This window comes from Anser brachyrhynchus (assembly GCF_964034855.1).
Source record: "Anser brachyrhynchus genome assembly, chromosome: 2".
NCBI classification, from domain to species: domain Eukaryota; kingdom Metazoa; phylum Chordata; class Aves; order Anseriformes; family Anatidae; genus Anser; species Anser brachyrhynchus.
In genome coordinates, this window is record NC_137695.1 from 59,608,382 (window position 1) to 59,630,537 (window position 22,156).

The 22,156-nt window shown below is 39.8% G+C and overlaps 1 protein-coding gene across 11 annotated transcripts in view; it reads right to left on the reverse strand.

The window, feature by feature from the left end:
* The window catches only part of HECW1 (HECT, C2 and WW domain containing E3 ubiquitin protein ligase 1), a 263,523-nt gene that overhangs the window by 53,145 nt on the left and 188,222 nt on the right, over positions 1-22,156 (reverse strand). For all 11 annotated transcript variants that reach the window (XM_080578352.1, XM_080578347.1, XM_080578351.1 and 8 more), the window contains 6 exons: positions 19,406-19,507; positions 13,672-13,822; positions 8,401-8,528; positions 5,078-5,199; positions 2,013-2,198; positions 1,255-1,389 (listed from right to left, as the gene is read on the reverse strand). In XM_080578352.1, coding sequence (XP_080434478.1) covers positions 1,255-1,389; positions 2,013-2,198; positions 5,078-5,199; positions 8,401-8,528; positions 13,672-13,822; positions 19,406-19,507 — 824 coding nt within the window. The remainder of the gene's footprint in view (positions 1-1,254; positions 1,390-2,012; positions 2,199-5,077; positions 5,200-8,400; positions 8,529-13,671; positions 13,823-19,405; positions 19,508-22,156) is intronic.

Below are 22,156 nucleotides of genomic sequence, written 5' to 3' on the forward strand. Positions count from 1 at the left end.
CCTTGATGAACAGTTTACAGTTTCCCCAGAGAATGTCATTGCTAAGACATATTTAAGTCTTTTCACTCCCTTCTCTGTACATGACATTTTGGGTTTACTGCAAATTGTTTTTGCCAGCTTTGCCAGCACTTGCAGAACCAAGTGTATTTCTTGTGCTAGGTTGGCTGAGTTGCTCAGCAGTGTTTCTGTCCTTGACTGGGTGAATTTGTAAGGAAGCCCCAGGCAAACATGGGCCCAAATATGAATCATCATGTGGGTGACTTTCACATTCATATCACTTGAATCAGTCACAATAAAAACACTAAACTGCAGGCTGCTGACGGACAGAAGTTGCTAAGTTGGGGAGAAGATATAACTGAAAGAAACACTGATACACTTCTATCTTCAGAAAATATTTTACTGTATTTACTGCAAATGGAAAAAAAAATCATCAAAGCTACTTATGCATGGCCTGCCCTTGGTCCTGAAGTACTGACCTCACACCCTAACCAGTTCCTGATACCAAGCCCCTTTGGCAGTTGGAGGTGTTCAGAGTGGTCTGGCTGCAACAAATTTCGATGTTAATTTCACAAGCATTTCTCATAATGATTTTCTGGAAGAGGAGGATTCTTTGGCCACAATTCATAACTACTCCCATTCAGCTCTGATCTTTACAAAGCTTCAACTGTATGAAGAATCTGATTGCCAGTACTCTTTCCTCCTTAACACTACAATTCCAAAACAGGATTTATGCTTCTATCATCCTCCCATACTTCTCAGTGACAAAAATCATCCCCATGAAACATATGAAAGATTCTTTAGTATGATTTGAAGGCTAGGGAAGCAAACCTCACCATGCATTACTACACCTGCTAGGGAGTATATTTCTTCAGAGCACAGTGTCACAGTGGGGAATGAAGGAAAAAACGAGGCTGTTGAAGTATCAAGCTATACAAATAATGAATGGTTTGCCTTTACTAAAGCACAGCTAGCATGTCAAACATGGATTCTTCTCTTAAAATCTGGTTTGATATCATTTCACTTTAGTTATTTAGTTTTACTTGTTTATCATTTTACTCTGAAAATGGTCAAAATATAAAACTTCATTACCAGCAAGCACTTACATAAACCCTTCAGAAATAAAAGATCCCTCACTTCCTTTGGAAGATAAAAATCCACAAGAACATCTGTTCAAACACATTTTAAGTAAGAAGTGTTTTTAATTCTACAGAAGATTGCTGTCAAAAGGAACTGTATTGATACTAGCACTGTTACCTCTCCAGCACTGTAGCTACGAAGTCGCTGAAGATGTTGCCTGTGAGTCAGGTGATTAGGGAGACGACCATTCTGCAGTGGGATCCTGGGATCTATGAAAGTGGTAGCACGGCTGTTGTGGTCAACGAAGAAAGACTGAAACACAGGAACGATATACAGTGGTTATTTTTGTAAGAAGAAAACCAACACTGACAGTATTACGGGATCATAAAGTGAAAATCGCTGGCAACTGTGTGTCAGAAATCACCTGCTAAGGATGTCCATGGATGGTATCTGCAAATGACAAGACTTTCTCAGCCTAAGCTAGAACAGCTCTTGGGAAATGCCTAAAGCTACATAGCTCAAAAACACATGTAACGTCCATGAGGTAAACGAGGCAGAAGAGAACAGAATTACCAGGGAACACTTCTTTAACCTTCTGGGTAGTTCCAGAAGTCACACAGCAAAGTTTAATGGAGGCAGACACTAAGCCAAATTTTGCAGTCATGACAGATCTAAGCTCTAGGTGAAACGTTTTTGTTAATCCAGTGCTGCCTTGGCTATGGAGTGATATTCCACAGAAGGCTAGAGGGTCACTGCTATGCTCTGAAGTGTTTGTTCCTGAAGCTTTTTTCTGCTTTTAAAATAACTCTGCTTGCTGCAAGTATTGTTTAAACCAAACCTTCACCAGTTTTGAGTCAAGAAAGAAAGGACCTCCAGTGACGTTGTAGGCTGGTGTGCTGTGTTAAGCAAGTGATTAGTTTTGTTGGCACACTTACCTTGCCCTGCTGGTCAGTTTTTATCTCCCAGCCACGAGGAAGTTCTAGTCGGGTGTCAGCAAACATGTTTATAAAATTGACCAGGTCTCTGTTGTGCTGATAGCGCTCAAAATTACGAGCATCTCTACGGATCTTCAGAATCATATGCTTCAAGCAGGTACTGTTAGTAAAGACTCGATAGGCACTCTATGAGATGGAAAACAAAAGTGAGAAAAAGCAATTCTGATATCAAAACAACAGCTACTTCATGGGACATATGCCCAAAGAACTGAAACATATACTGTTAAAGTCAAGAACAATTTTCATCTCATCGCATTGATTTGAATGACTATTTTACACAAACATCTAAAAGTAAGAAACTTCCCACACACTATGCACAGCTAGCCTGTGCATAGGCTGCCTCCTAAAGCACTCCCAAACCAGTCAGCTAAAACACCACCCACTCAAGATGCACGCAGTTGTGCCTATTTCAGGGCTTTCACAGTCCAACAGAAAGCCTGTTTTTGTGACTGGATGATCCCAGAAAGATGCAAAGAGAGCTGTGAACATACATTTATGGTATAATTCAAATCAAGATGTTTGTGATAGAACTCATCAACTGAAGAGGATTGCATTACAGATGTCTACAGCTGAGCTTGTTACCTTATTTACGGTCACTTTATAGCCACAGGACAGAAACAGACACATTCAATTGTCTATTTTTGGAAGATAATGAATCGCTTCCTGGAACTGAGTATTTGTTTCTGCACCGACTAAAAAGCATGTCAGATGGAGATGTTTTCCTGAGTGAGATGAACACTACCCCTGAGGCAGGTATTTGTATCTCACCATGGACATTAAACACATCTCTTAGGGGAGCATCCATTCATTAATGTTGATCTGGCCGCAGAATAGGAGCCAAAGTGGACTGTATTTGTTGCCACAGGATATTCAACAATACAGTACCACAAAATACATGTGCAGTGTCAACACTTTTTCTCAGGCTACTCCTGGATATTTTACTTCAGGGAGAAAGCTCAAGGCAGGGAAACTACAGCAATCTGCATGCCTTCTGAGCATTTCACTAAAGAGAAAATGAGTGTGCTGGTCCTATTGGTCAGCGCAAAGGACTGAATTACTCGCTGAAGCTTTTGTTATACTACACAAAGTACTTTCTGCTGTCCTGGTCTTCTTGAGCAATAAAGGGTCATTGGATGATATGTGCCTCCAGTGAAGTGAGCCCCAGTGTTTGTATCTGAAATCTGCCCAGAGAATCTGACCCAACAGCTTTCAATTCTCAATTTCTGTGTACTTTTAATGCATTTTAACCACTACAATGCAATAAAACATTTACAAGTATTATTTTTATCATGTAAGGATTTGTCGTTGTGGTAGTGTTGAGAAGGGAATACACGTCTTGCAGCTCAGGGTCCCTAATTATGGTAAAACATTGGTGTATGTTGTGAAATCACAGAGATATGATCTCTGCCCTGAAGATATGACCTGGTTATAACCCAGGAAAGCTTCATGATTGCAAGTTGCTGAGTTCACAGCCTGCTCCATGACAGAAGTTATATTTTGATCTGATGTTTGATCAATAACTGAATATCTCTGAGCTGCACTAGGGAAACAAAAAATGTAATGTAGTTTTATCCCTCCACGGAAATTAAATACCTGCAAAATGAAAGCTTTTCCCTTTTAATTCTAACTGCTGGATAACATTTTCCAATCCCAACTTCATTGGTATAATTAATAGCTTGAAATTTTAATAGGGGTGTGTGGTTAAAATATAACAACCGTGTTAAACCAAAAGTTACGTGGGCCATTATTTCTGTGCAAGTGGAATCTGTATGACTATTTGACAGATGTTTCACCAGATTGTTATGGCTCCCATATTAGAGACAATTTTATAAGCTCAAACTGAAGGCCTCTCTTTTTATTTCAGTGAGAAATGAAGTTGGGACCTAATCTCGTGAGCTATTCCTTGTACCACTATAGATTCATTTGTTCCTTTTGCAAACAACGCCAAAGGAAAATGATACAGCTTGCAGCTATAAATCATCATATATCATCCTGTCAATGGAAGAAATTATGTGCACTCCATAGCATAGTTCAGGCAATTTTAGATGAGTTAATATATCCCTTCCTCTGCAGGATGCAATAATCTCAGGGGCAATAAACTTTGCCAGAGACTTGGAAATGGACAGCTGGCTTCAGCACAACAAGTACAACATCCAGAACAGGACATTTGTCATTAGCTAAAGACCTGTGCAGAGACAACTCGTAAAGTGCTTTATTTTCTTTTCCTGTCAAAAAGAAAGGCCATCCCTACCCAAAACCGGAAGACTTTCCAAATATTTGGAAGTTGTGTGGTTGTCTAGTTGAACCTACATTCAAGACAGGCAAACTAGGACTGGAACCTGATAACTACACATCCCTGTGAGATTTCCCTATCATCTGCTTCCTCCTGGTTGACCTACCATTAAACTTTTTCCATTCCACATCAGGTTTGCAACAAAATATACAGACTTATTGCATTAATTAAAAAAAAAAAAAAGAACTGATTGGAATATTTAAAAATTCAGTTTCAATCTTTTTTTTTCCCCCCCAAAACAGATACACTGACTCAAGTCAGTATTTCTTTCACTGCATTATGCCCACCTGCTTCTTGGGAGTGCAAACTGCAGGAGTAAATAATTTTTCCCTCTCTGTTCCCCTGAGATTTGGTGGAATCTGAGTAAGATTTCTCAGGAACATGGCTCCAAAGGTAACAAACTCACTCCCTGCAGCAACAGACAACAGAATCAACCAACCTGAAACCAAGGATTCCTACTTAATCTGGAAGGATAACATTAATGAGCTTCTCTGTGCTTCTCGAGGAACTCTGTGTATGAGGCAGAATTCCAGAAAGATTTTTCTTGGATCAGTCTGCCTGTGCTGTCCCCAACCTGGTCTGGTGCTCAGAGAGGACAACTGAGCCCCAAGCCACACAATTCAAATTCAGTGTACATTCCACCTGAAGGCCTGGGGCACAGAGTCTGGACTCAGAAAGCAGTAGTGTAAGACAGCAAATCATAATTACTCACATAGTTTGCATGCAGCACAGTGAAGAACTCAGGATTGGTGATAAACTTCACAGCTGGAGACTGCAGCAGTAAGGTGATTTTTTGAGAATTCACAGGAGAAAGTGAACCTTCCCTCCTAATCTCTGGACAAAAAAACAATGAAAGCAGCAAAATTGTATTAACATAGTGGCAAGCACAGTCTAGTATCTAACCTTTACTGAGGAGCACTATCCTGCCCAATACACCTCCGCTCTCTGTTTTAACAAGATAAGCCTGCTGGCAAAACTGTAAGCATTCTTATGGTTAGTGCTGCAGTGTTTACAGTAGCAGGGCAGGAGCTGGATGCTCTTCTATACTGTTTGTTAAAAACCTCTGGGTTGTATCTACTGCTCTGAACATCAATGTGACCACAAGAGTTTATACCAGGTGACACTACTGTTACCCAGGTCCTGACTGTTTCCTTGCACTGTTGATTTTAGAGAGAGCAGATTTCCCAATCCAGGCTGAGGGGATCACCAGCAGAAAGCATCTGGTAGCAAGGCTGAGATAAGGAAGTCCCCTGCCCCACCCATTTCCATGTTGGTGCTGCAAAACACTACCCTTTACTTGTAATTGCATCATTTTTGGCAAGTCCGTGGTTTTGTTTACTCATATGGCAAAGGAAAAAAAAAAAGGAGTCACAAAGGGATAATTTTTAATCTGTATTGATTCATGAAGCACAGGAGCAGAACTGAGCATTTCAGAATGTGAATTCTGCAGAGGTAGGAGCTCTTTGACCTCCACAGCCACCAGAAAAATGCTTCCTAACATGGAATTATGGCTTCAGTGTGCAGTTCTGGTATTTTCAAATACAAGCAAACTTTTATTTACAGTCCAAGGAAATTTGATGGAGAGGTCATCAACAGAATAAATATAGATTCTTATTTTCTTATTATCAACTATCACAATTTTTTGCCCTATACACATTTTATTATGCTATCCACCTAAGACTGCAGATTGGATCCGCTGCTATAGTTAAATTGATTTATAGTGGCTTAGAATCTGGATTAATGTGCCTAAATTGTATTCGTTCTGATGTTTCTCATTTAAATTAAACGGCAAATAGCAAAGATATCATACTGCAGCTTTCTCTTATTCTAGTGAGGTTTGCATCACTCCTTGATCTTTTAATTCTTGGCATTTTATACAGTATGGATTTTTTCTCCTAACAGCAATAAAATATCCACAGCAAAGACCATTTCCTGATTACTTAAGATGATATACATTACACTCAATAGTTCTTTGGGGTTAAAACAAAAAAGTGAATGTTACATTAATAAACAGACCTAAATACTTAGGTAGCAATTCCTATTCAATTACTATTTTATTATGTAGGTGATGGCAGTCAATGATTATAAATATTACACTTAATGACTATATTACTTATAATTTAAATAGCAATAATACAATGTGTCCTAGTTTCAGTTGGGACAGAGTTAATTTTCCTCCTAGTAGCTGGTAGGGTGCTATGTTTTGGATTAGGATGAGAAGAGCGCTGATAACATGCTGATGTTTTAATTGTTGCAGAGCAGTGTTTACACCAAGCCAAGGACTTTTCAGCTTCTCGCTCTGTCCTGCCAGCGAGCAGGCTAGGGGTGCAGCAGGAGCTGGGAGGGGACAGACCCAGGACAGCTGACCCAAACTGGCCAAAGGGGTATTCCATACCATCTGACGTCATGCTAAACAATATATAGGGGTGGCTGGCCAGGGTGGGGGGGCCGGCTGCTCGGGAATAGCCTGGGCATCAGTCAGCAGGTGGTGAGCAATTGCATTGTGCATCACTTGTTTTGTACACATTATTAGTAGTAGTACCATTATCATTATTATTATTATTATTATCCTGTCTTAATAAACTGTCTTTATCTCAACTCACAGGCTTCACTTTCCCGTTTCTCTCCCCCATCCCAGAGAGGGAAGGGGGAGGGTGAACGAACGGCTGTGTGGTGTTTAGCTGCCAACCGGGTTAAACCACAACACAATGTGAAACTCATTTCCATCTCATCTGCTAATAGAGAGTACTGTATTCTTCCTGTAAGATCCATTGTAGGTAAAAGGCTTATATAAATTGTAATAAAAAGGACTGCAAAGAAATTTTTAATATCAAGCATTAAACATTCTTAGTCAAAACTCATTTTCAACCTAAAAACACCTAAAGGATCGTGATAACAAATAGATAAAATTGAATATTTTACCAAACTTGTTTAAAAAATGCAGGTTCACTATTCTTCCATGTTCTATTCTTCAACATGGAACATTAAGAAAATTCAAGCAGACATTGTGCTGATTCTTTATATTTGCCAATGCTATTTACAGAAGGATGACAAGAAGACATTTACTTCTTGTAGCCAACACAGAACACAAACCTAGGTGGGGGTGAGAATGATCCAAAGGAAGAGAACTGGCCATTCGCTTTGGTGGCACAAGTTCTCAAACAAAGCAGATAGCTATTTTTGTGGGTCCACAAGTTGCAGAGTGGGCATTAGTCCAATTGCTGATAATTCTTACCCGAAAGTGTATGTATTTCCTTAGGTGATGGTTTCACAACTGCTTTAAGGAAATATGACTATCACCAAGAAGTGTAGAATAACTCCCTGCCCAGCCCAACCTTCCCTTGCTATGCATTCTCCTCTTCTTCTTCATATTGGCACCAGTTCTGGTCTAGTCATCTAATGAGCCAGATGGAAGAACCAATCTGGCTGTAAAGAGCATTAACTACAAGAAACAGGATTAGTTTTCAGACAGATCAGTTGCCTGTTCTGGTATGGGGTGCTGTCACATGAGTTGGTGATGAGCAAAAAGACAGCTGTGCCTCCTTCAGTGGCAACCCACACTTAGATCAGCTCATAGCTATCACAAAGCTGCAGCCTTAAAAAAAACAAATATTCCATACTCCATGCCAGGGCCACTGCAGGTGTGACCACACAAATGTGGCAGTGCAGAAGCCATGCCCAGAAATAATAAACTGTAAGGCCCCAAGATCAAAGTCATGCTGCAGCAAAAATAGAAGTGTCTTTTTGCAACTACAAAGCTGAACAAAAACCAGATACCTTCTCCATTTTAATTTCAAATAATAATAAATATTTTTACTGTAATAAAGTAAAAATGCTTTGTCTGTCTTAGTAGTTGTTAAAAAACTGAAGCTCTGTATCTGTTTTTGTACCTGTAGCTTCAGGTCTAAACCTCTTTTCTTTTAATTAGCTTTTGCACCCTGGTATAAAGAAGTTCCAGTCCCCAGTGCTCCCCAAAACTGAATGCCAACACTGAGTGGCACTGAATACATCCTCAATACCTTTTTTTTCACATACCTGAGCTTGGTTGGGAAGGCTCTGCCTCAGAGTCACTTCCTCCTCCAGTGGGAACTCTCTCCACCCTGTTTACTACACCATCATCTTCAGTCCGCTCCGTTGCAATAGTTCGCTGGATATTTTGGTATCTACATACATTCAGAGAGAGGAACAACACGCTTTAGTTAACAGACTAGCTTTCTGATGCTTTCTATCTTAAAAATTAGCACTAATTTTAAAAGATTCCAATACTTGTACCTTCAGCATACAAGTGAGTAAGAAGCATGCTGGACTCTTCTTCAAATGTTGTAGCTATTCACACTTGGGCCAACCACTACTCTGCAAATATGGCACTTTGCACTGACTAACAAATAGCTACTGTGCAAGGCTCAAAGGTCAAATTCATACAGGTATTTAGGCTACACGTTGCTACTAGGCTTCTCTTTAAAACATCTGGATGTCTGGAACCTAAAAATATTAGTGGATCATGGTTCACGCTCTCATTTAGTCTTATGATAGCATAATCTGTGATGCATTGAGTACCCTTCAGCCTTGTTTATTACAATATCGAATGCACATGCTCAACCCTAAGAAGGTAACGGATATTAAGACTGTTCACAATGTTGATGATGATACAGCATGGCCACCAGGGGAGAACACTTCCATTTTCTAGGCAATATGGAATGTAGACCAGTAGGTAGTGTGAACTCAAAGAGCTATAATTAATACGACAGCCACAGAAAAGGAGAATAGAATGTAACACATGAGCTGTCTGAAAAGCATAAGGATGGGTTATATCCATTTCTGGAAATTAATGGGATTGAGTGTTTAGCTTGTGTTGGGTTGCAGAACAAGGGAGAGGAAACAATAGAGAGACAAGCAAGCAACGGTGAGAAAGACAACCAAGTAAATGCTGAATTAAAACCTGCAAACACCTTTAAAAACTATGCCATTTCCATGTTAATTATGGAACTAATTACCATATTAATTGATGCCAATAGGATTTAGCATGGTATTAGGGATGATCCCAATATTAAATACTTTACCAGATCAGGAACGAAGTATATATCTGGCTGTGGGAATAAGCTGGAGTGTTTCAAATATGCACCACACAAAACAAGTTCTAGTTAACCCATACAGACAGATGATCAAGATTTCTCTGGTTCTACGGGTAAGCTATGAACATAAATCTTTCTATATATTTAATAAGAAAATATATTTCATATACAAAGAGAAAGAAAACGAAAGAAGTAGAAAGAAAAAGGGAGAAAGGGGAAGAAAGAAAGAAAGTAGGCCCTCTTAATCAGATTAATTAGCTTTTACTCCACCCTGATATTTTTAATCTGTATTTCAGGATTTCATTCCCATACTTACATAAATCAGAATGGCTTTACTGTCTGTATTTAATCTGATCCAGCATTGTTTGTCTCCCATTTCCCTGACATAAACTCTTTTTTCTTTCCTTAGCTCATATTCTGACTTAGAGATTTTACTTACTTTCTCTCTCTCCCTTTAATTGCTAATGCACATTTTACTCCAAATAGGAAGGTGGCCAGGAGTTCTTCAAAGTGATATGGGATCACATAAGACAATTTGGATTTAGCCTTTATATCTCTCAACAGGTAGCATCTCCAGCAGCTTACTGCAACTCAACTTTGGGCAGAGGGGCTAGAGACAATTAAGAAAAACTACTTGTTTTAATAGATTTGCACTAAACTTTCACAGTAGTATGTCTGTCCCTCAGTATTTAAGACATTTAACATTTCTTTTGGAAGTTCAATAAAGAGCATCTTTAGAAGTTTTTGTTTGTTTGTTTGTTTTTAAAAAACAACAATTGGGGGTTCTGTTTTCAAGTAAATATCCATCTTTACAAGGAAATTCTGATAGCAGATTTCACAACAGCATGAATTTACCTTAGTTGCTGTGTCCCTCTGTTTTAGACCCACACTTTACATTTTTATTTATTTGACTGCAGGCAACTGAATGAAGTTTCCAGTACTGTACTGTAGGAGTTTTACAACACCCACATGCAGCAGCAAGTTTTTTTTTTTTTTTTTAAAGGAGTTCATGTAATCAAATGATATAAGCACAATTATATATTAAAAAAAATCAACAACAACAACAACAAAAACCCCTTGTAGTTTCCATTTAATTAGTTGGTAGAAAATCCCTATTGGCAAACCTTACAGAGTAACACTAGCTGTATGCCAACAAAAAATATACTTCTGGGGGGTTTCAATATTATAAACTCATCTTATATAAATACCCCAAAATGTCAAAGTAAGTGGAGAAAACATTGAAAGGGCAAAAGTTATGGGAATGCCTCTGGAAAATTCAGTCTCCTTTCAAAGTGATTTGTCAAAGAAATGGAGGCTTAGCAATACCACACCGAGGCTGTCTTAACTACACAGATATAATTTCCTGTGTTATTTATCACTTTTTAAATTAGTAAATAAACAAGTCTAGATATACATATGCTGCAAAGGATCTTTCCAACAGAGCTTCATCAGCAATGGCTGTTGCAGGCTTTGCTAAGTTAGCAAGTCATGTACTGTCGAGAAAATGAGAAAGAGTCTTTAAAATAAAAATTATGGATGTCTCTTTGGAACTTGCCTAACACCTGGATTCCAGTTTTGCAATCCCTTTATCCTTGAGTGGCCTAGCACAGCTAATGGGAAGCTTTGAGCACAGAAGGAAAGCAGGTTTAGGCTCTTGGATTTGAACAGTTACAGCTATGGTTTTTTTTAAATTTCCAAAGCTTTGTGGTTTTGGCAGTGCTGGAAATACCAGGCTTTCCTGTAATATTTTGGTCTTTCCATTCCCTCCCAAAAATGAAACCAGGAAGCTAAAAAGTGAGTAGATGGGTTCAAAAAGAAAAGTGGCCAAGTTTTTTTTTCATACTAAGTGGTTTTGAGTCCCATTTTTTTTCAGGTTAGAGCAAAAGTTCAGGCTATTGTTAATTCTATCAGCAAGGTCTTGTTATTGCCTCACCTAAAATGATTCTCAGGTGTGTTTGCTGAAGACTGTTTCAAATAATGAAGTTTGAAACACTACAAAATGGCATTTCTAAAATGAATGCTTAAAACCATGCCTGATCCTCCATAGTGCTTTCCAGTAACCATTTATGAAATGTTGTTTTCCTCATAATACATAAATCCGGAGACTTGAATTATTTGAAATTTGCTTTAGGACAATGGAAATTTAAAAATTCTAGCAGCCAGGTTGAAAAAAGCAGAAATGATTTTCCACTTCAGAAATGCTCAGTTTGTTTCAATGGAGTATTCATTATGAATCTCATTTATCAGAATCTTAGGAAATGTTCCCAAACTTGGGAACAGGAGAACTACTCATTGAACATTTTAAATCAGTAGAGCTCTTTGGCAAAGTGTAGTGAATCATCTTTTTTTTTTTTTCTTCTGTCCCAAGAAGCCATGGCAATTTATGTTTATTAAGTTGCACAGTGCTTAGTCTCTAATAGGATTCAGGTAAAGAGAGCTATGCCATTACTGAAAATCCTTTCTACTTTTCACTTTTTAATCAGATATCTGAATACTAAAAATAAAGAGATCCAATGAAGAATGTTAGACCCATTAACAGTCAATTACCAATCTGAACCAGTGACAATCAAGTCATAACCAAGGAAGCCAGACAACCTACATGAAAATACAGAGGAATAAAGTTTGCAGCAAGGAAGTCACAAATGTAAAGCCTACTCTGCAGTTTCTGATGAGATCTGAGATAGCTCATTTACCAATTAACCAGTTTTAGCTGAAAGAATGGTGAACTCTTATGAAGACTCTCACAAACACTTATTCCTGGTCTTGTGCTGCACTTACATGAGAGTTCAATTTAAAAAAAAAAAGTCTGATGTATATCCAGAAAAGAGCTTTCCGTGGTAGATAGCTTGCTTATGTGGCAGTCAAATAGTCTGACCTTTGACGTAACCCAAATCCCTCTTAAAGACAAATGCCAAATGGCAGAGAAGAGTCATATAAATTAATTGGAAAAAAAATCTACATTAAACATACACTTTGCGTTTTTCTGTTGTTGTTGTTTTTTAATATTAACATGGTAGCTTGACACTTTCTGAGGAAAACTATAATGAAAACAAATACAGGTTCTTTCACCTCTGCATAACATAATACATGTTACAAAATGACATCCAGAACAATAAATCTAGTGGAAAAAAATGGAGAATTTCTTCAAGAGTGTGTTGATGGTGACAACTTAACTTGTGCAATAACCACTTTCAGAAGAATGGTTTACTCTCCAAAAGTTACATTAACTTTCCAGTTGTTGTCATTCAGGACCCATTTCTCCTTACACACAGTAACTCCAAAGCTATTCTGCATTATGAAAACTACTTTGAAACTCTGCATTCTCCTCTCAGCTGCAGATCTTTCTCTTAGCAAAGAGAAAATGGCCAAAAAACTTTTGTGGCATTTCACATGCTATGATTAGTTTTGCTTGTCTAAAAAAGAAACCATATCATTACTGTAAGCAGGGGATAATGAAGAAAATCTTTTCTGAAGTTAAAAAGGGAGGATTTTCAGCTAGCTCTTTATTTTTTGTCTTTCCTCTTAAATTCTGTCCAAAAAGCAAGCAAGGGAAAGAAATGATAAACAAATCTATGTGTGGATGAGTCACACAAAGGGAAAATATGCACCGTGTTAAGAGATACTTGCGCTAGCTCAGAATGAACTCACAGATTTACAGCACCTATTACAACACTAAGCAGATCTGTCTATGTCTAGAAAGGCATACACTTCTATCAGAGCAGTGCTCTGCCCTGCTCTATTAGGGGACAGACCTTTCAGTAGGCCTAACTAGCTTGAGTAGAAATGCCACACTGATATAGCAATAGTATCTCAGTAACAGTCAGCTCAGAAACCTCTGTAGGTACTGTGGTGCAGGGTTAGGTGCTGACCCGTGGGTACCACCCTAAGAGTTAAAAAGAAAAAGTGTCTCCATCTTTTGGAAGAATGCTCCCTTCTCTTTTGGGAGTAATTTCGAAAAAGTTTTTCCAAAGCCTCTTCTGTTTGAAATGTTTTGCAACATCTTTCACTCAACAGCTCTCCTCATGTGGGCAAGTTTGGGTACTGAACGCTCCCAGCAGGTACACCAAGGTAGAAAGTAATCAGCAGACAGAGGAACACGTATATTAGACTTGGACAAGGAAAGAGGAGAAATCTTTAGGGAGCTAAAGGGATACAGTGAGGAAGGAAGGAAGCCACTGGCAGTGTGGAAGAAGGGGAGTGTGGATCTTAAGGGAATTTAGACACAACTGCTCACCGCCGGTTCAGCTGCTCCATTTGCTGGATAGAGCCAGACCTGTGGATCCCATCTGGTGTTGCTGCGGCTGTGGGGCGCTGCCACGTGGTGGTTCGGTTGACGTGATCGACATAGAATACTCTCCCGTGGCTGTCTATCCGAGCTTCCCAATCTAGGGTCGGAAAGAAAGGAAAGGATGATGGTGTCAGTGTGAAGCCTTACAAAAAAAAATGCGGAAGATACATATACACATACATACACACAGAGAGTGGATACACACACATGAGATAGATACTATATAGATGTCTATATGCGTGCAAGATATGTGTATATATTCAGTGTATATATTCAAATGTATATATACTCTGTGTCTGCCTATATGTATGTATATGCAGTATATGCATATACATAAATATTTCACACACAGCACATAGGCAGCCTACGGAATTCACCATCATAGACTACGAAAAACAAGTGACATAGTGGGTATATTTTTAAAGGGCTGGATAATTTTACAATTAGTAATACCAGTTGGCTAGATTCATTGCAGGTCAGGGTAGCCACATAGAACTGACCCTTAGCAAAGCAGGATTAAATAGGAGCTAATGTGGCAAATCCCATGTTTTCTTTTTTGTTTCATTTCTCTCTTTTTTTATACCGTGTCTCAGAAGGATACCATACAACAGTTACAGGTTCCCCTGAAAACTGATCACAGCCTGGCTGAACATATCTGCAGAAATCTCTGTAGATATAAATAGATGTTTCATAAATTTATTCTACTGATGAATGCCAACTAGACTGAAAGTCTGCAGCATAATATTTAGCCTTCCATCATTATTGTTTCCTGCTAATGTTTGTTCAAGTTGCCCCATGACTGAAAACTAAAAGTTCTTCAATATCTGATGGTTTGTGAAAAATGGTAATGTTGACTAAAAAAAGGGTTGGAACAGGGGAAATTCTGAAGTGAAAGTAAAACAGACCCTCACATCAGATTGCTCAGAAAGTATGCAGTAGTAATATAAATTTGACTTGCTAGCTTTGTATTTCTTTCTATCTGATCCATCAGCTGATGACACATCTACGTAAATATAAGCACACACTTTCTACACCTGTTTATGTACAAACCTCACTCACATTCACACACAAATGTACATATGGTAATTACCTTTTTGGGGGCAAAAACTCTCTGTTATTCCCATAGCCTTACTGTGATGCCAACTTCCCTGCTCTAACTGGGGATGACTCCATTCCTTTTATGTTCTTCTATGATCATATTTAGGATCAGCTGGACTTCATTCTTTACGTATTATCTGCTGCTCTTTCTAAGAGTAGGACTGAAGTTGTACCTCTCCCTGCTGTGTCTGAAAACCCATCCTTCACAACCAGTTTACCCCTCCAGAACACTGCCCCTGGCTAAACTCAGTTCCCTTACCCAGACTGGTCCCAGCCTAGTGTAGGCTGTCTTACGTCTATGGCTGTTTGCCCTTGGCATGTTAATCCCAGGAATCTGAAAAGGACACCAGAAGTCCTTGGAGGAATTTTCTGTAAGAATTCAAAACAGCAAGAACCTTATGCATGTGCATTATTTTCTTCAGAGCTGACTGTAAGTACCTCAGTAATTGTAGGTGCAAAGCCTATGCTCACACCATGCACATACAGTCTCCCTCCCTCACAGTGAACATCCCTATATAATCTTAAGGGGAGGGCTCTCTGTTTCTCCCACCAGGTAAGGCTTCCCAAGGATGTTGTAGCTGTTTCAAGAACAAGAACACAGCTTTGTGAAAACAATACCTAAAACACAAGACAGTGAAAAACAGCACATGGAGCACAACAGATGCACACTGAAGTAAATCAGTCTGACACACAGGGCAGGCTGAAGGCCAATGCCTTGCCAAGCATGCTGTCACTAGCGGCAGGTGTACCACCATGGGTGGGGAACAGCCCTTCTGGAGCCATGCATTATTTGCAACATCCTAAACAAGATAATCTTGGCCCAAATCAAAGCTGACTTGATGTATCTTAACATCACTGAGAAGATCTTCATTTTTTTTGCTGTTGTCTGGCAAAGGCCAAATCCTAGCCCTCACCTCCCACTGCAGTATACATGTAACAGGGGCAGGCGCTGAGCTCTGCTCTCTGGTGACCATCGATAGGACCCAAGGGAATGCAGTGAAGCTGTGACAGGGGAGGGTCAGGCTGGATATCAGGAAAATGGTTCTTCACTGAGAGGGTGGTTGGGTACTGGAAGAAGCTCTCCAGGGAGGTGCCAGAGTTCAAGAAGTGTTTGGACAACGCTCTCAGACATATGTTCTGAGTTTTAGGTGGTCCTGTGTGGACCCAGCAGTCGGACCCAATGATCCTTGTGGGATCCTTAGACACACAGTCTAAGTCAACCTACACAGAAGACACCAACTACTGGTCCAGGTCATATTGGTCTGGAGCCTGCTGATAGACACTCAGTAAGAATACAACTGCCCAATTACACAGTAAAACAAGTGCTTCCCATAATCCAGCCCTGTGAGCTATGGCTTCTGAGGCTATTTTGCAGTGTTTCTCTAATTAAATGTAATGCAGAGTTCCTAAGCTCCTAAGCATAACATTTAGAAATCCAGGAGCAACAAAACTTGTCCAGAGCTTGGAGGTCATGGTGAAAATATCAGGTCAGAATCATGCAGGCTGGACTACAATTTCAGGAAGGCTATCTCTGCTGTCTGTATCAGACATCCAGCAGCATTACGTACAAACATGAACTACACCAATCTAACTGTGAGCGCTGCTTTATTCATTGCTTTATGTGTACATACACTTGAAACCATGGGCTGACACTTGCAGTGGCATACTGAAATAGTAGGAACTGTGTCACACGGCTTTTGGGAAACCTGCAGCAGTCCTAGATGAATCCTTAGAACAGCCTTTCTGATCAGCTGAATAACTATTCTTTTGATCACCTGGGAAGGCTGTCAGAGAGTGGCAGGTGCTGGTATTTTTGTTGTCCATAGATGTCAAGTGCGCTTCCTGCCTTCCCACAAGACAACCAGTAAGTCATACAAGTCACCGAAGCTGCATATGACAGCAGATTTGTGGACAGATGGATGGATACCTGCACGGAGATGGATGGACTGACAGGTGAACTGACAGACAGGACTCTGCTTCTGAGCTGTACTCAAGTTCCTTCATGCTACTTCAGGGACACAGGTGACCTAGGAAGCAGCCAGATCCCCTCAGGCTTCTTTGTTACTTTTTCAGGCAAAATAAAACTGTGACTACAACAGAGACTAACCTCCATCTAACCTCCACAGTAGTGGCACGCTGGAGCACAGGCTGGAGATGGGACAGCAGCGGTTGTGTTCTCCAGCGATCCCCCGCCATCAGCTGAGTCATATTTCACAGCAGCCTCTGCAACTGCTCTGAGTTACACTACAAGACGCAACTTTTTCTGGCAGGCCAATAATCCTAGAGGGGCAAAGTAAACATGCTGCCTTTCCCCTTCCAAGCTCAGCCACACCTTTGGCATAGAGCGGTGCTGAACTGGGCACATGTGTTTGTCTTGGCTTCAGTTCTGTAAGGCTTGCAGCAGTACTAGCGATCACACGCATAATAAGGGTGACTATTAATGCCGTCATAAGGCAGTACAAGTTCTGCAAACCTGTCAGTCGCATACAGGCCTTAACATTTGGACTGGTCACTATGACATTCCTACATAAATAATGAATCTGTTCTGTGTTACTTTCCTAAACAAAGCTGACTGAGATTAAATTTCCTCCCTGGGACCAACTGTTGTGGGGTTATGATGAAACAAAGCTATTCAGAAAACTATTCCAAAGAGAAAAAAGACTGACCAGAAAACTATTCATGACTAGTGTAAAACCAGTCAACACTGGACTTGCAGCAATGGCAAATTATCTTCAACAGTACTTCTTGGCAGAAACTAATGCTACATGTGAGAGGCAAGCCAAGTTTAACCATATAACTCACGTTTAAAATACGAAGTTTCTTCCCTTCCCACCATTTGAGAATTATTTAACTAGGATTAAGAGGCATTAAAGGCACTGAGACAGTGATATCAAATGCTAGAAGAAGAAACATTTCTAGATTAAGACCATGGTTTTTCTTTTCAAATTACTTTGAAATTTCATTGAGAGCTTTTAGTGCTGCCTTCCTTGTTGATATTACCTGATTCAACTTTTTCTTCTCACAAAACTAACTTAGTAGAGTCTATTCCTATTAAAACCAATATGCTTACCCCCAAAGTTTCAGTTGCTACTGTAAAAAGGTTACATGTGAATGCAAAAATAAAATACTACAACGGGATATAAATTCTGCACTGTATTGTTGTGCACTGCATTTCATGTTCTTATACCTTGTAGTGAAAGCACTTGTGAAAACCAAAGGTAGAAATACTTGCCTTTTGAGGATAATTATAAAAAAGAGGAAAAAACATATTAAATTGGTGACAGATGAATATGGGACATGGATTGACAGTATGTTTTGTTTACCTGAGCCGGAATCAGTGTCCTACCATAAAGTCATCTAATTGGGAACTATTCACAAAATGTTGAGGTAAGAGTGAGAGGAAGAGATATTTTCCTGTTACAAAGGTAACCATTCCCATTTCATCACTCACCAGCAAGCCACAGTGGGACTCTAATAAGACTTCATTGGGCTAGAGGTATTTGAATCATTCATGCTACTGTGCAGCTGACGCCAGCATCGGGGCTATTTTCAGTTCAGGGAATACTGACAGCATGGTTGGTAAATGATGAATTATTTGTCAAGGGCACCATGGGCCAAATAAGCACGTTCCCTACTTGGGCTTTGAAGAAAATAGAGTGCTTTGTTTATACGCCTGGTTGTTTTTCTGAGGCACCGCACAATTTAGGTTGCTAAATCATGTGCAGAATTTGAAGTTGATTCGCAGCACGTTGCAGGGCATAGAGTGCACTCTGCTGGGCAGTTAACGCTAACGCAAAAAGTGGGCTAATCCTCCAGGTACACAAGTGAAAGGCTATAGAACCAAGGGAAAACACCTTCAGCAGTAGACACGGCAGTAAAAATCCTGTATTATCAGCCTGTTAGTTGATCACTCTAATTGCAACCCTATAATTTTTATTCAGCACAACTGCAGAGACCATTACAGTCCATAATGAACATAAAATTAATTGATCATCAAATCCATAAACAGTACGACGGGTCCATGGTACATGAGGTGCCTTTCCCCAGCTTCTGCTGTTTCCGCTCAGATTTGGACCTGCTATCTCTCCCAGGAGCATCCTGACTGTGAAAGGGTTCCTGCTGAACATGCAAGTAGAGCTGACAGACCATGGGGAGTGCCATCCCAAACCATGTTGGAATTGTGTTATGAAAAATCCTGAAGACAAACATTACAGAAAAATCAGAGTACCTTGCTGACACAACATCCAGAAGCTTTTTTGTAAGGCTTCCAGAACACTTGACAGATACCCACTCATTCCAGTCTTACAGCATTGACTGGAGACAGGGAAACATTATTATTTTCATATCATGGTAGCTAAGTAAGAGGATGGATCAAGGCAGAGGAAGGTTATAGAGCTTGTCCGAAACACCACGGCAATACTTGAAGTCAGGATCAAACACGGGAAACAAAAGACCATATTGCTTAGTTTCTGGAGAAAGTGTATACAGAACAGATGGGGTTATTTAGAAAGACATACTGACCTCTACACTGAGTTAACAGGAAAGGCTGAAAAATGTAATAAATTAAAAAACTAAAGCTTACTTGGTGGAAGAGGCTCATCGATAGTTGGGTAGTGATGATGGTCAGGCCTCAGAGAAGGAAGCTGGCTGACTGGCTGAGAATTATGGAGTAAAGGACAATCACCTACGGACAAGATATTCAAGACATTGACAGTCATTCACTGGTCTTACAATGTGGTTCAAAAAATGTGCTACTGTAAAACAAGCGATTATTTTTTTACAGAGGTTAGCCTGGTGTCCTAACAGCTTTGGTTATTCCTATTTCTAGGTGCTATGTTAATAATAACTCACATGGCCAGGAATTATGAAAATAATGCAGTCAAGACTCTGGTCTCAGGTTTGTGTCAATGCTAAGCTATTATGGACCAGATTCTGGACTCATAGACACACAATTTGAAGCGAGAGAAGAATCAGGCTTGATCTCTGAGAAATACTGTACAGCTCAAGCTTCTGCGGAAATTGGGCAGGAACATGCAAAATCCTGGTTCCAACTTATCCCATCGGCAGAATACAAGGCTAAAAGCTGCCTTGAATCTTTCTCTGCTTTTCCAAAGGATCAATGACTGTGTAAGTGGACTGGAGTGGCAGGATTATGCAGTCCCTGCAAAGCAGAAGATCGTCCCCTTCTACAGGTATATTTCAAAATTCAAAGTGTCCATCTTGGGTGGAAGGAGGGAGAATGAGAGAAAGACCAGAAACAGGTAGGAGACAGGTGGCAGAAGAGAGGACAAAAGATAGTGAGACATAGTCAGGACCTGAGATAAAGAGGGAAGACCTGAGATACAGAAGAAGGAAGAAGAAGAAGAAGAAGAAGGAGAAGAAGAAGAAAAAGAAGTGACACACAGTAAGTAGACAGTGCAGAGGTAGTTTTTAAAAACACTAACATTGTATATATGCCTATGTATCTGAGTATGAAATAAATGAAACCTAAACAAATGTCCGAACTCATTTTCTGTTGAGAGGAACAAGTGACTTAAGATCCATTCAATGTTTATAGAATCCTCTAAGAAACTAAGAAGCTAATGATAAGGATGAAAAAATATTCCTCATCTTAGACTTAACTGTGAGAATGAGGAAGCTGCAAGATAAAACTTTGCAGGTTCTAGAATTCAGATTCCTTCTTGTTCTCTCCTTAAAACCTCAGAAATCAGGACTATTCATCCTAATAATGGACGCATTTTCAAATTGTGTGGTAACAGTTTTTTGCTAAAACCTCCAGCTCCAGGTGGGTCTGTATTACAGAGATGCAATCTAAGTTACATAAATAAAACATTTATGTGCATCAAAAAGATACAGCTTAGGGAAAAATATTTAGTGTTTCCAACATCACCAGAAAATTACACAGATAATTAAAAATTAAAAACAGACCTTTCAGCTGAACCAAATTCTGTGTGCTGGCTGCTTTAACTGTCTTTAATGTCAGTATCTTAATACCCTAAGAAAGAATATTTTGTAAAAAAAAATAACACATAGCTATCAAATGAAAAAAAAATGCCCAAATATATATCTCTATACATTTTCTTTAAACAACCAACAGCTAGAAGGCTTCAGAAGCCAATTTATGTAAAACTGAAAAAAAATCTCACACCACCCAGAAGTGAGAAAAACTGCTTAGACAAAAATACTCCCTCTTCTAGATGCTCTGATGATACCGCATGGCCTCTTAAATGTCTTCATTAAAACACTTGTGTATAGGTGTATCTCACAGTCACATCTGCTGTGTGTTTTGAACAGACAGCAGAGTTACATAAGTTATTGCTCAGTGCTAGAAGTCCATCTCTCATAGCCTGAAAAATGGTGCTGTTACTATAGGTGTTGTAGCACAAACTACCAGAACATCCATCTGTGTTTCTTTACTTACCTCACCACAATTGACTCTCCCCTAGTCAAGACAGTTACGCCAAGCCAGTGGAAGCATAGTAGTGTCAGTCACATGGAGCAGATGGAGGTGACCACATCTACTGTGTTTGTAACAGCCGCCAAATTGTGAAACAGTGTGCATGTTTACTGAGGTACCCCCTGATGATATCAAGAGTGCTAAGAACAGGGCTGCCCTTCAGACATTCTGTCAGCTAATCAAAGTCACTGTGAATGCTGCAGTGAGCTTTATACAGGCTTGAGGGACAGTCTTGTAGCTGTACTGAATCCATATGCAGAAGGCACCCTCTCCCCACATCCCCTCTTTAAAAAGTGCACACAGCCCAAAGTAACCATCAGATCTGTAAGCATGGTCTCATGCACACACACACTTGTGCCCTCCTAGGCATATGTGCACATAAATGCTGCCCACATACAAATACCCTCACCTGCAAGGAAGAAGGTTCACCTCCCTGGGAATTTCTGTATCTCTCTTTACTTCTGAGAATTTATTTTTTTGGGGCCAGATTCTGTTCTCCAGAGTGAATAATTGCTTAGGCCCAGCTGTTTAGAAAGGCTTTATGCAGCCCAGTATGTAAGAACACCCTTACACCTCTCCTTCTGCCACAACAGTGGAAGTGGTAAATGAAGTGAGAATGGACACGGAAAAGGCAGAAGGATGCTTTGGCTGCGGTTTCCCAGTCATCCCCAAATACGTTATCCTCTTGGTGCTGTTTAAATTTGGTGTCACTTATACCAGGATAAAGCTGACTCAGAATCTGGAAATGCAAAGACCTTGCTGCACAACCCTCAGCTGCTGCTGAGGCCTTTACTTCTTCAGCCTGAAAAAAACAATAAATGAGCTGAAGAAAAGATAAGTGACCAAATCCACCCTTTATGTAACTATACAAAATAA